General features: G+C 34.5%; 2 protein-coding genes across 3 annotated transcripts; both read right to left on the bottom strand.

The window, feature by feature from the left end:
• Positions 1 to 635: 635 nt before the first annotated feature.
• LOC107039597 (chymotrypsin-2) lies at positions 636 to 6,007 on the bottom strand. Its single transcript, XM_015259309.1, has 5 exons — positions 5,753 to 6,007; positions 4,547 to 4,706; positions 3,201 to 3,450; positions 2,007 to 2,147; positions 636 to 875 (listed from the first exon to the last, which is right to left on the bottom strand). Exons 1-5 carry the CDS (start codon positions 5,826 to 5,828, stop codon positions 699 to 701), a joined length of 804 nt encoding a protein of 267 aa, XP_015114795.1. The 5' UTR covers positions 5,829 to 6,007; the 3' UTR covers positions 636 to 698.
• A 956-nt stretch (positions 6,008 to 6,963) lies between these two features.
• Positions 6,964 to 10,550, bottom strand: LOC107039614 (histone H3.3). Of its 2 annotated transcripts, none has more exons than XM_015259328.1 (4): positions 10,366 to 10,550; positions 10,237 to 10,282; positions 8,955 to 9,121; positions 6,964 to 8,285 (listed from the first exon to the last, which is right to left on the bottom strand). In XM_015259328.1, the coding sequence occupies exons 1-4, from the start codon at positions 10,389 to 10,391 to the stop codon at positions 8,114 to 8,116; spliced, it is 411 nt and encodes a 136-aa protein (XP_015114814.1). In that variant the 5' UTR covers positions 10,392 to 10,550; the 3' UTR covers positions 6,964 to 8,113. The 2 variants fall into 2 exon arrangements, with proteins under 2 accessions (XP_015114814.1, XP_015114815.1); XM_015259329.1 differs by having other exon boundaries at positions 6,964 to 8,278.
• Positions 10,551 to 11,579: the final 1,029 nt, after the last annotated feature.

Below are 11,579 nucleotides of genomic sequence, written 5' to 3'. Positions count from 1 at the left end.
GGAGGGCTCGATGGAGGGGATGGGGTAGGTCAGGGCGACCTTTGTTTTGAAAATCTAGGGATTAAGGTTTTACGGTCAATGAACCCTTCTGCAGCTTCTCCATTGTTTTCTATTTTAAGGTCAGTGTGGGTGACTCTTTGATCTGAAGATAACACGCATAACGAAGTTCGACAGACAACCCTTGCGTGTTCCCTGAAGGCTCTGTTGCAATTTTTATTCGTTTTTCATCACGCTGTGACGAAAAGTGAACTTTTCGAAGTCCAATTTCCGCCACATTGTGATGAAAAATATTGTTCGTAACTCGTGAAAAAATGTTTTTTAGCACTCGTTACGAAATATACTATTTTATGCCGATTTTTCGGAATTCGCGATTGTAAAATTCAACGAGTGCGAAATGCTGGAATTCAGCGATTTTTTCAACACAATTTTCAGTGACATTATCACTATTTTCGAGTGAATGTCCTCACTAATTCTCAATGAAATGTCATTGATTTTCAGGGACTCATCTGTAATTAGAGATGCAAAATGACCGTCATTTTTTAGATCGCGTCATATGACCAAAAAATGACGGTCATGTGTTTCTTTCATCTTTAGTAAAATAGGATCAAAAGTCGAGGTGAACCCTACAAGTAACCCAACGATGTTACGGTATTATTTTATTAAATTAGTTAATTGCCGAGAACATTCCGGTTGATTAATTAATCATCATCGTCTTCAAAGTCAACGTCATCATGTTCACTTATCGTTTCGTTGATCCAATCGATGTAGCTGTATACTCTTGTGAAGACATCCGGTTTGCCTTTGGCGCAGGGGGTTCCCCACGAGACAACACCGATTTGGACCCCATCAGCTACTAGAGGACCACCAGAGTCGCCCTAAAAAGTGAATAAATTATGGATGAATAGGAACGCTGTTGCATTTTAATGAGTATAGTTAAACATTTATCGATGTAAGGTGCAAATACTTGTAATATTGAAGAAATATAATATTGATGGCCATCTCTGATGGACCGATCGAGCTGAAATTGCGCCTAGAAATGCTCCAAAGTAGAGGAGGTTGGGGTAAAACGGACACTATTGACTTTTTTAAAATCTCAATGAGGGGTTGAAATGTTGATAAAATTTAATAATATTTTTTTCAATACAAAGAACAATTCTTTTCCTTTGTGACGAGCCTAAACTGAGCTCAATTGATCAATTTGTTTCTGAGTTATGAATAATCTCAAAAAAGTCTAAAGTTTCCGTTTTACCCCACCCTTCCCTAATACCAATTATGTGACGAAATTTCCGATTTTTAGCTTCAACTTTAATCCTTTTTCTGTGAAACTTTATACAAATTTCCGGATATACATGCACACGTTTTCTAAAAACATCATATCTTCATGTTTCATGAGAAACGAAAATACGAACATGAATAATTCAGTAGCGAAGCGGTAAACCGGGTTAAGTCGATTTTGACTTTTGGCCAGTTTTTGACAAATATCTCGGAATCTAAGAGAGATAGCAAAATTTTGCTCACCACCTTTTTTATAACCCTCAGTTGGCTCTACAAAAAAGGTCGTGACAAAAAAATTTCTATCTCTTTTAGATTCCGAGATATTCGTCAAAAACTGGCCAATAGTCAGAATCGACTTGACCCGGTTTACCGCTTCGCTACTGAATTAGAAGATCGTCAAAACCAATGATTAGAAAGCTTCCATTCAAAAGCCAAAGTTCAGTAGTGAAGCTTTAAAACGATTCAAGTGGACTTGGCTCTTAACTGACTTCTGGATAAACATTTTCGAATTTAAGAGGGATAGCGAAATTTTCATGTTAACCTTTTTTGTAGCTCTCAATTCGCTCTACAATCACCAAGATATTTATTGAAAACTGACCAATAGTTCAAATTGACTTGAACCGTTTTACCGCTTCGCTATGGAATTTGATTGACTTAAATAACTTTGTATTGACGGACAATGGGTGACAATTACATCAGGATTAGTTGATTTTACGGTCAAATACACTCACGTGACAAGCACCCTCTCCCTTCCCATTGAGTGTGCAGAGATTTTTTTTCGTGATACGCATCAGGGAAGCATTTCTGCATTCGCGTTGATCAATCACTGTCAGTGTTATGTGTTGAAGATCGTTGGGTGTCTTTCCTGGGTACTAAAACAATATAATTAACATAATTTTTGTCACTGTGGTAGTGAAAACGTCTACTGAGCATATACACGTACGAAAAAAATTCAAAGAAAGATCTAGTGAATTCGATTGAGTTTTTATTGAATTTTCTATGAGGAGAATAGAAAATATTGTATTGAAAAAATTAACACATTTTATCATCTTTCTATTGATGTTTTCTAGAAAAATTCCTCAACTTGAATTTTCTAAGGTTTTTTGATTGATTTTTTTCTAATGAAAAGAGCGGAAAAATAAAGTCCAAACAAACTGAGAATTCATGTCGAGGAATTCCAATGAAAAAAATTTATCAATAGAAGAAGTTGTTTAGACACACGAAATTCCACCAATTTTTATTTTCTATAAAATAGGTCCTATTTGACATCTGCGCAAAAACTAATAGAATTCTCAATAGAAATGAAATCGATTTATCTTTCGTATTCGCTAGATTTTTCTACGAATTTTCTTCGCGCGTGCAGGATTGACAATGATAAAAAATACGTTAGTCAAATGGGAGACCATTATTAAATTTTTTTGTTTAATTTAAAGGATTCATTTTTTACCCTCATCAAAGTTAGAATTCATATGAAAAATAATTAATGTAAAGCCCTAAATAGTATATTGTGTTGCAATTCGACAACACAATTCGATATTTCTCCACAACTTATTCTATTGAGATATTTGCTGTAGAATTTCCGTGGCTCAAAATCTCATAGTTTTTTAAATTCTACTCTTCAATTTTTTCAAGGCAATCAGACAAAAAAACTTGGCAAATTGGAGCCGAGGAAATGCTACAGAAAATATTCCAATAGAATAAGTTGTGTAGAAAAATCTAATTCTATTGACTTTATCTACAGAATATTTCCAGTGAAAAGTCCAATAGAAATCCAATAGAATTGTCTTGCGAATTCGCGATATTTTTCGATGATTTTTTTTCATGCGAATGGTTACCCTTACCGACTCAGCTGAAATATGTTCATATTACTTCAGGACAAATGTCGATTATCTAATGCCAGTAGTAAAAATTCTACGAGTACTCACGCTCGTGGTTCCCCAACCAGAAAGAACAGCCGGGTAATCGCTCTTATCAAAGTACTCCGTGGGAAGTGGAATGGGTTTGACGTAGTCTGAGAATTCGATGTCTTGGTCTACGTGAATGAGTCCAATGTCATTCCTCACGAATAACGAACTGTATCCCTGGTGTCCGTGCACCTCGGATGAGTGATATATATCACCGCCTTCGTCCAATTTCGTTGTTCCCACGACTACAGTTATTGCTGAATCGTTGAATCTTCAAGAATAATTTCACTTCGAGTTTGTAATTTTCCTTGCGTTTTTTTTAATCGAATGAATTTACTTTTATTTATTTGTATTTGTTGGAGTTCACATTCCATGATTACAAAAATTAATTTTATATTTCACAGTAGGGGACGTTGGGGTAAAACGGACACTTTTGACTTTTTTTCAAATGTTAATGAGGGGTTGAAATGTTGATGAAATTTAATATTTTTTTTTTCAATACAAAGAACAATTATTTCCCTTTGTGACGAGCCTAAACTGAGCTCAATTGATAAAATTGTTTCTGAGTTATGAATAATTTTAAAAAAGTCTAAAGTGTTCATTTTACCCCACCCTCCCCTATGTTTATATTATTATAAGAGAACATTTTTCTGATCTGAAATTCTGAGAAGAGCGTGGACGAATGTTTGAGCATTTGGTTTTTCAGTCTAAACATCTGTAAATGAATAAGAGACCTTTGTGGGTCTATGTCGCCAGGGTTTCAGACCTCTGGGATCTTTGTTTCTTTAGTTAGTCCATCTGAGGAGCTCAAAGCGTGTGGATGTGTCTTCCTCGTAAATAATTTCAAATAAAGAAAAGTTTCAACTCAACCGGATTGATTTTTATTAAAAATCACCCATTTCCAATAGTATTTATTTATTTTATTGCCTTCGAGTCCTCCCTCACAGCAGGGGGGGGGGGAGATGATTACAACAATATACGTATTTACAAATAGATAATCAAAAATAAAATACGAAAATGAGCACACGTAGTTTCGAGAATAGAAGAAAAAGCAGAGGATAAGAAGGAAATGAAATTATTTATTTATTTTCAACGGAATTCGTCGCAAGAAACTCGCGACTGGCCATCGCCCGAGGGCCTTCAGCCCTCGCAATTTTTTTTTCCCTCGCGACGGAAATTTGAGGATCTCGTTTATCGAAGAAATATTGATTAAAAAATCTGAAATAATTCTACAATATAGTTTAGTCCTTCCTTCAACGCCTCTCACACGATTTTCTATTTTTTATCTCCCACACATAAGGGTCCCCATACAGAAACCTCTCCTAAGAACGGAAAATACTAGGAAATCCTCCCATGATTGTACTTACCCTCGTAAACAATGAGCAGCCGTAAGAATCCATCGTTTATTGATGATGGACCCTCCACAGAAATGCCTCCCCTTGACGCGCAACGAAACTTGATACGGAAATTGCCCCTCGCTAGCAGGATATCCTCCCACAATTTTCGGTCTAGGGTTTTCTTCTTCGCCTGAAAGAAACACGTGGGAAATTAATTTCGTCAATATAACACGCGAATATATATCACACGCGGAGCGTGCGTAAGATTGCACTTTACGCACAAGCGATGAAATAGTATATTTCGTAACGAGTGCAAAAAAGTGTTTTTTGGCGAGTGGGAGGTTTATATCACGAGCCGAAGGCGAGTGATATAATCCCACGAGCTAAAAAACATTTTTTCACGAGTTACGAACAATATTTTTCATCACAATGTGGCGGAAATTGGACTTTTAGGCACGCGGAGTGTGCCGAAAAGTTCACTTTTCGTCACAGCGTGATGAAAATAGTATATTCGACCTCCTGCTAAGCCAAATTAATTATCCTGACCCAAAAAATTGAAAATTTCGTATTCGACGCATACAATGCTTCCATTCGGAAGCAAAAGTGGAACAATTACGAACAGATCAAATTGTCAACAGTAGTGATGCCGTCGAGACTACACGATAAATTCCTTGGATAGATCATCACTGTCTGAAAAAACATCAAAAGTTTTGGAATCGTTGCAGTCTCGAAAGACATTGGGTTGGTGTATCTCGTTACGATTTTTTGAGCAGTTATTTTGTCTAGGTCACGACTTTTTGGTTTTTTTCTTTTTTTATTTCGCCGATATATCGCCGATATTAAAAAAGAAAAAAACGCCGATATATCGGCGATATTAAAAAAGAAAAAAACGACGATATATCGCCGATATATCGGCGATATTAAAAAAGAAAAAACGCCGATATATCACCGATATATCGGCGATATTAAAAAAGAAAAAAACGCCGATATATCGCCGGTATATCGGCGATATTAAAAAAGAAAAAACCGAAAAAGTCGAGACCCAGGCAAGATAACTTCTCCCAAAATGGTGACGAGATGCACCGATCCCATGTTTTTCGAGATGGCGACGATTTAAAAACTTTCAATGTTTTTTCTGACCGTAATGATCTATCCAAAAATTTTATCGTATAATCTCGACGGCATCACGACTCAACAGCAAATAATGTAAATCCAAAACATAAAACACTCAATTACATTTTATCCACTCGAATAAACAGAACACAACGAACAACAGCACAAGACTGCGTGGCTTCCACATTCCGCAAAACATGACAAACCAAATAACAGATTAAATGCACAATAGTTTCTTTATATACCCTCCGATTACACCCAGAGGGACAAAAGGAAAAGCCAAAATGAAATACAGAAAAGATGTACCGCCCACTGACAATATATTTAAATTTAGGGTCAGATTACGGTGATTAGTAGATTAACACTGGTGTTACAAATGAACAATAACTTTTAGAATGTATCTCGCATGGAAGATTACGATAGACTGAAAAACCTGTCTGCAATAAATAAGTGAAGGGATTGGGGGACCCCGGGGTCTCCTTGTTCCCTACATTTGTTGTTAATGGCTTTTTTTGTCCACCGGAAGTTTAATTGTTTTCAACCGCACGTGCACGTGCGTCTAATGTGAAAGCAATGGCATTTCGGTGAACTCAACCTGTCGCTCTGATATTTGGGACGGGGAGATTATTGCAAGTGTGGGGAAATTTTCTTTCTCGTTTTTTCAGGCGTTGGGCATTCTTGCGGTTCAAGGCACGAGTGGGGAAATAACGGTGGAGATATATCTGGTGAAGTTGATTTTTTTGTTTTGCTGGAGTATTGACTAAATGTTTGATTGATATTGATGGAAATTTGAATGACAGTCTTGAGCTTTCACCAATAAGTTGTTCAATCACGGTATTACTTTGCACAGATTTTTCTTGAATTTTTAATCTCAGTTCGATAGTACAAACGGTTGCTAAGATCGGCGGTTATCCGAAATTTGTCAATAATAAATCAGTAATTCATTGAATCGAAATTTCGTTTGCACCATTCGACAAAGGAATGTATAGAGTATGTTCGGGAAAAATTTCAGAATTTTCTGTGAAAATTAGCTCGATAAAAGAGAGGTTTGAATATACATCTGACATGGAATTCCGTTCTGTATTCTTTATGTATTGCAGAAATATTAAAAATAATTTTATCTGTTTCATGGGGGAATTTTTAGAATTTCGATATCTACAATAGTACGAAAGATAATGAATTTTTATTTATCACGGAAAGGGTCTATATCACATATAGACGCCGGCCGGAAGGACAAGCTCTCACGTCTATATGTGGCATGGGCACCGTACTTGAGGGATTAATAATCATAATAATAGGAGTCTGAGAGTCAAATGAAAAAACATGCATTAAAATTAATTTTCATATTCCATTTATTATTTTCCAAAAGGCGGCAACTTCGTTGAATCCACACTGCGTCGTTCGTATTACATGCCACATTCATAACTATCACCTCCAGTTTCACATAAAAAATTACATATTCATTTTAAAAAATACACCAAGTCCCTAGAATAATTTTCAATCTACATACAATTTTCTTTATACCGTCATAATCAAAGAATACACCAAAGTATTCACTGCTCTCTGTACACTTACTGGTGTTTCAATGATGAATTTGATTCAAACTCATGTAGAAATCATCAACAGCTTATTATGCTCTTTTCGATAACTTAATTCGATTGATTCAGTAGTCAAGTGATAATCGACTTCAATATTTTTTAGTCTTGTTAATTCATCTCTGAAGCAACTGATTGTTTCGTAAGAAAATAAAGAGGAAATTTTCAAAAATTCAAAAGATCAGAATTTTTTCCTCAACTTTTTCAAACAGAATCGCGTGATAATCGACTTCAACATTTTTTAGTCTTGTTAATTCATCTCTGAAGCAACTGATTGATTCGTAAGAAAATAAAGAGGAAATTTTCAAAAATTCAAAAGATCAGAATTTTTTCCTTAACTTTTTCAAACAAAATCGCGTGATAATCGACTTCAACATTTTTTAGTCTTGTTAATTCATCTCTGAAACAACTGTTTCGTAAGAAAATAAAGAGGAAATTTTCAAAAATTCAAAAGATCAGAATTTTTTCCTCAATTTTTTCAAACAGAATCGCTGATAATCGACTTCAACAGTTTTTAGTCTTGTTAATTCATCTCTGAAACAATTGTTTCGTAAGAAAATAAAGAGGAAATTTTCAAAAATTCAAAAGATCAGAATTTTTTCCTCAATTTTTTCAAACAGAATCACGTGATAATCGACTTTAACATTTTTTAGTCTTGTCAATTAATTTCTGATGAAGTAACTGATTTTTTCGTAAGAAAATGGAGAGGAACTGTTCAAAATTCAAAAGATGAGAAATTTTTCCTCAACTTTTCTAAACAGAATCATTTGCTCTCGAGATGAAACAATTGATTTCGTTTCGGTTTTATCACTCCACTGCTTCGTTCGTCTTAGAGTAGTTATGGCTCAATAAAAACATTTATGGCAATGATTGTACGAAGTATTTTCGACTATCTGTTGATAACGTCATCACGCCCTCGGAGTCTTCTCATTAGCACCATATCACGTTGCATCAGGGTTACTCGTTTACAGTGGAATGCGAGAAGTATTGAGTCCTCGAAGAATTGTACGAGGTAGGTTTCAGTTGCTTCTTGAAGTGCTTCCAGTGCTGTTGCCTGCATTCTTCAATCAATGTTAAATATTTAGAGAGTTTAAAAAATCGTTTTGATCGATGCTCAAAGTAGAACTCGAGTTGAGTCGTTGAGTGTAACGAGGAGAAATGAATTCGAAAAGATCAAAAAGAAATTATTTATTAGAAAAGTGTGACACTGACGATTATTTTCATATTGAGCGTAGAATTTTTATTGATTTTATCGGATTTTTTCAGATTTTTTCAGATTTTTTCTAGATTCCAATCTTTTTTTCAATCTCGAAAAGTTCATTTTTTCATAAGACTGGGCGTTACTTTTGCACGTTTAAATGCATTATTATCAATAACTAACACATATGATCCCCATATGACCTCCATGGTCCTTAATCTGACCCACGTGACCCTTATTTTGACCCTTAATTTTGGAGTCTTAATTTCGAGTACCAAATTTTCATCACCACAAGCCGATTTGGATTTTTGTAATGTAGAGAAATATATACTCTTAGTTTGACCCTTAGTTTCTGACCCCACGATGAATTCTATATGGAATTTCCCATGCACTGAGATTCTTATAGTTTAAACGATCAATTTCGATGCTTTCTCCATAAAAAAAATGTATGAGGTATTCGCATTATGGAGATTATTGTTAGGAGATTGAAATTCCTCAGGAAGAGGATTTGAAACTGTTGGGGATGATTTACCTGTCAATGTTCTTCCTCGGGAAGAGATCACGAATGATCTCTCTAACGAGCCTCGAAAACGGTAGTTTTGGTATGAGTAACTTTGTCGATCTCCTGAGTTGTCTTATCTCCTGCAGCGCTCTGACACCCGGCTTCACTTTGCGTTTGCGATTCACCAGCGTTTTCGTCTGTGAACAATAAATTCAAACCCAATTTATTTAGGCGTCAGAATGGAGGCGTTGTTTTTCTCAGATAAATTCTGATAAAAAATTCTATTTGTTTTTTGCGCTGACTCTATTAGATATTCGATAAGAAAAAATCAATAGATTTCGAATTTCTGGTCAAATTTTTCTCTTGGAATTTTTGCTATCAGAAATTATTGGGCACAAATTTTCAAGTTTTTTCCGCTCGATTTTGTTTTATTTGCATTACAGAATGTGAGTGGAAAAACTTAGAAAATTGATGCCCAAGCATTCTTATAGAAAAAATCTCAAGAGAAAATTTCAAACAGAAATTCGAAATCTATTGACTTTTTCTTAGCGAATATCCAATAGAATTAGCGCAAAACAAACAGAATTTTCCAATAGAATTCCATAAAATTTTCTAATGAATTCGCTAGGTTTTCTATTGAATTTTTTCATGCGTGAATCCAATTACACGTTGGCATTGTGAATTCCATATTGTATAATTCAAACTTGTAAACGTTAAATTTGTGGTGGCAAATGCGACAAGTAGGTATAAGTTGAGCGTGTGAAATTCTAGAAAAACAAAATCCACCAATCCAGGCCTGAGTTTTACAGATTTTGTATATTTCTTGAATTTCATACTTGAATTATGGGGGAGTAGGGTGAAATGGACGCTTGTTTTTTTTCAATTTTAACGTGTCATTGAATTTTTAATGAAAATAAGTAATTTAACAAATTAGAAAATTTAAATTAAAAAAAAAGTAATTGTGAATAAAGTTCGAATAAATTTTACAATGTACAATTCAGATTACCCAATTTGTAATTGAATTGGTACTTTTCAATTAAAATTCATATATTACAACTCATTCCACTATTTTAATTCAACTATTCTAATAATAACTTGGAAATAGGAATATTTTTTTAAACATCTTTTTCAATATAAATGTTATTAATTATTGGATTATTTTAGTATTAAAGGAGTGAATTGTGAAAAAAGGGACTCTTTTTGTCGAAATAAAAAAAAAAATTTCCCATGCCAAAAAAAATCCCTCTTAAAAATGTGAATTATTTAAAAATCCAAAAATTGAATTGAAAATAACTAGATCAATGCCAAGTACCTTGGATTTCCCCTTATTCGGAGATTTCGACTTCGTCCCCGACTTCCTGCAACAAATCAACCAATTTCCCGTCACGTCGCCGCAGAAACATTCCGAAATCAACAGTTGGGTCTCCCATAACCTACTCACCTCGCCTCTGCCTTTCTCCTCACCATTTCCACAATTTTTGAATGAAAAAAAAAGTTATAAAATGTTCATATAATCACAGAGTCTCCAGCCTCTCTCTTCACACAATAAATTTAGTTTTTATCGCATGAAGAGTGAATCGGAGCATCAATTACTTATATCCCAATCTTCACAACATTTTGCTATTTGCTGATGTAAACAAACAGCACTGCCCGCCAATTCTCGTCAGGGTGTCCAACTCTCAGTTCTGCCAATTTTTTACATTCGTCGCTCACTTCGGGACAGTAGAGGTCTAACTTTTTTTGAATCATCAAAAAGTTGTTTTTTTCATCTGTTGAAATCGGGGGGAAAGTTGCAAATAAGTTGGATAATCTCACTGAGAAAACTGTGAACAATGATTTCTGTAATAAATTGATTGGATATTTGATATAAAAAGTCAATATATTTTAAATTTCTGTTCGAATTTTTCTCTTGAAATTTTCTCTATTAGAATTATTGGGCACAATTTTTCTAAGTTTTTTTCCGCTGGATTTTATTTTGTTTTGCATTGCCGAATCCGAGTGGAAAAGCTTAGAAAACTGACGCTCAAGCATTCTCATAAAAAAAATCTCCCAAACTACTGGTTCGATTAATTCTTTTCACAAAATCCTCGTCTGGTTTTTTCTTTTCATTTCATCAAGAAAATCAAACGAATTTTTCTCTTGAAATTTTCTCTATTAGAATTATTGGGCACAATTTTTCTAAGTTTTTTCCGCTGGATTAACGAATTTTTTGCATTGCAGAATCCGAGTGGAAAAACTTAGAAAATTGACGCTAAAGCATTCTTATAAAAAAAATCTCCCAAACTAATGGTTCGATTAATTCTCGTCACAAAATCCTCGTCTTGTTTTTTCTTTTCATTTCATCAAGAAAATCAAACGAATTTTTCTCTTGAAATTTTTCTCTTGAAATTTTCTCTATGAGAATTATTGGGCACAATTTTTTCCGCTGGATTTTATTTTGTTTTGCATTGCAGAATGCGAGTGGAAAAACTTAGAAAATTGACGCTCAAGCATTCTTATAAAAAAAATTTCCCAAACTACTGGTTCGATTAATTCTTGTCACAAAATCCTCGTCTTGTTTTTTCTTTTCATTTCATCAAGAAAATCAAACGAATTTTTCTCTTGAAATTTTTCTCTTGAAATTTTCTCTATGAGAATTATTGGGCACAATTTTTT

This window comes from Diachasma alloeum, unplaced genomic scaffold (genome assembly GCF_001412515.2).
Source record: "Diachasma alloeum isolate Michigan unplaced genomic scaffold, Dall2.0 Dall_scaffold_00302, whole genome shotgun sequence".
NCBI classification, from domain to species: Eukaryota; Metazoa; Arthropoda; class Insecta; order Hymenoptera; family Braconidae; genus Diachasma; species Diachasma alloeum.
This window is presented reverse-complemented; position numbering and strand designations above follow the sequence as displayed.

Coding starts and splice junctions, on each gene's coding strand:
- LOC107039597 (XM_015259309.1), bottom strand. CDS start 5,828: ATGTTTTGCGGAATGTGGAAGCCACGCAGTCTTGTGCTGTTGTTCGTT. Junction 3,451..4,546: donor GCTGCTCATTGTTTACGAGG/GTAAGTACAATC, acceptor TTATTCTTGAAG/ATTCAACGATTCAGCAATAA. Junction 2,148..3,200: donor CTGGTTGGGGAACCACGAGC/GTGAGTACTCGT, acceptor ATATTGTTTTAG/TACCCAGGAAAGACACCCAA.
- LOC107039614 (XM_015259328.1), bottom strand. CDS start 10,391: ATGGTGAGGAGAAAGGCAGAGGCGAG. Junction 9,122..10,236: donor CGAATAAGGGGAAATCCAAG/GTACTTGGCATT, acceptor TATTGTTCACAG/ACGAAAACGCTGGTGAATCG. Junction 8,286..8,954: donor CCGAGGAAGAACATTGACAG/GTAAATCATCCC, acceptor CATTGATTGAAG/AATGCAGGCAACAGCACTGG.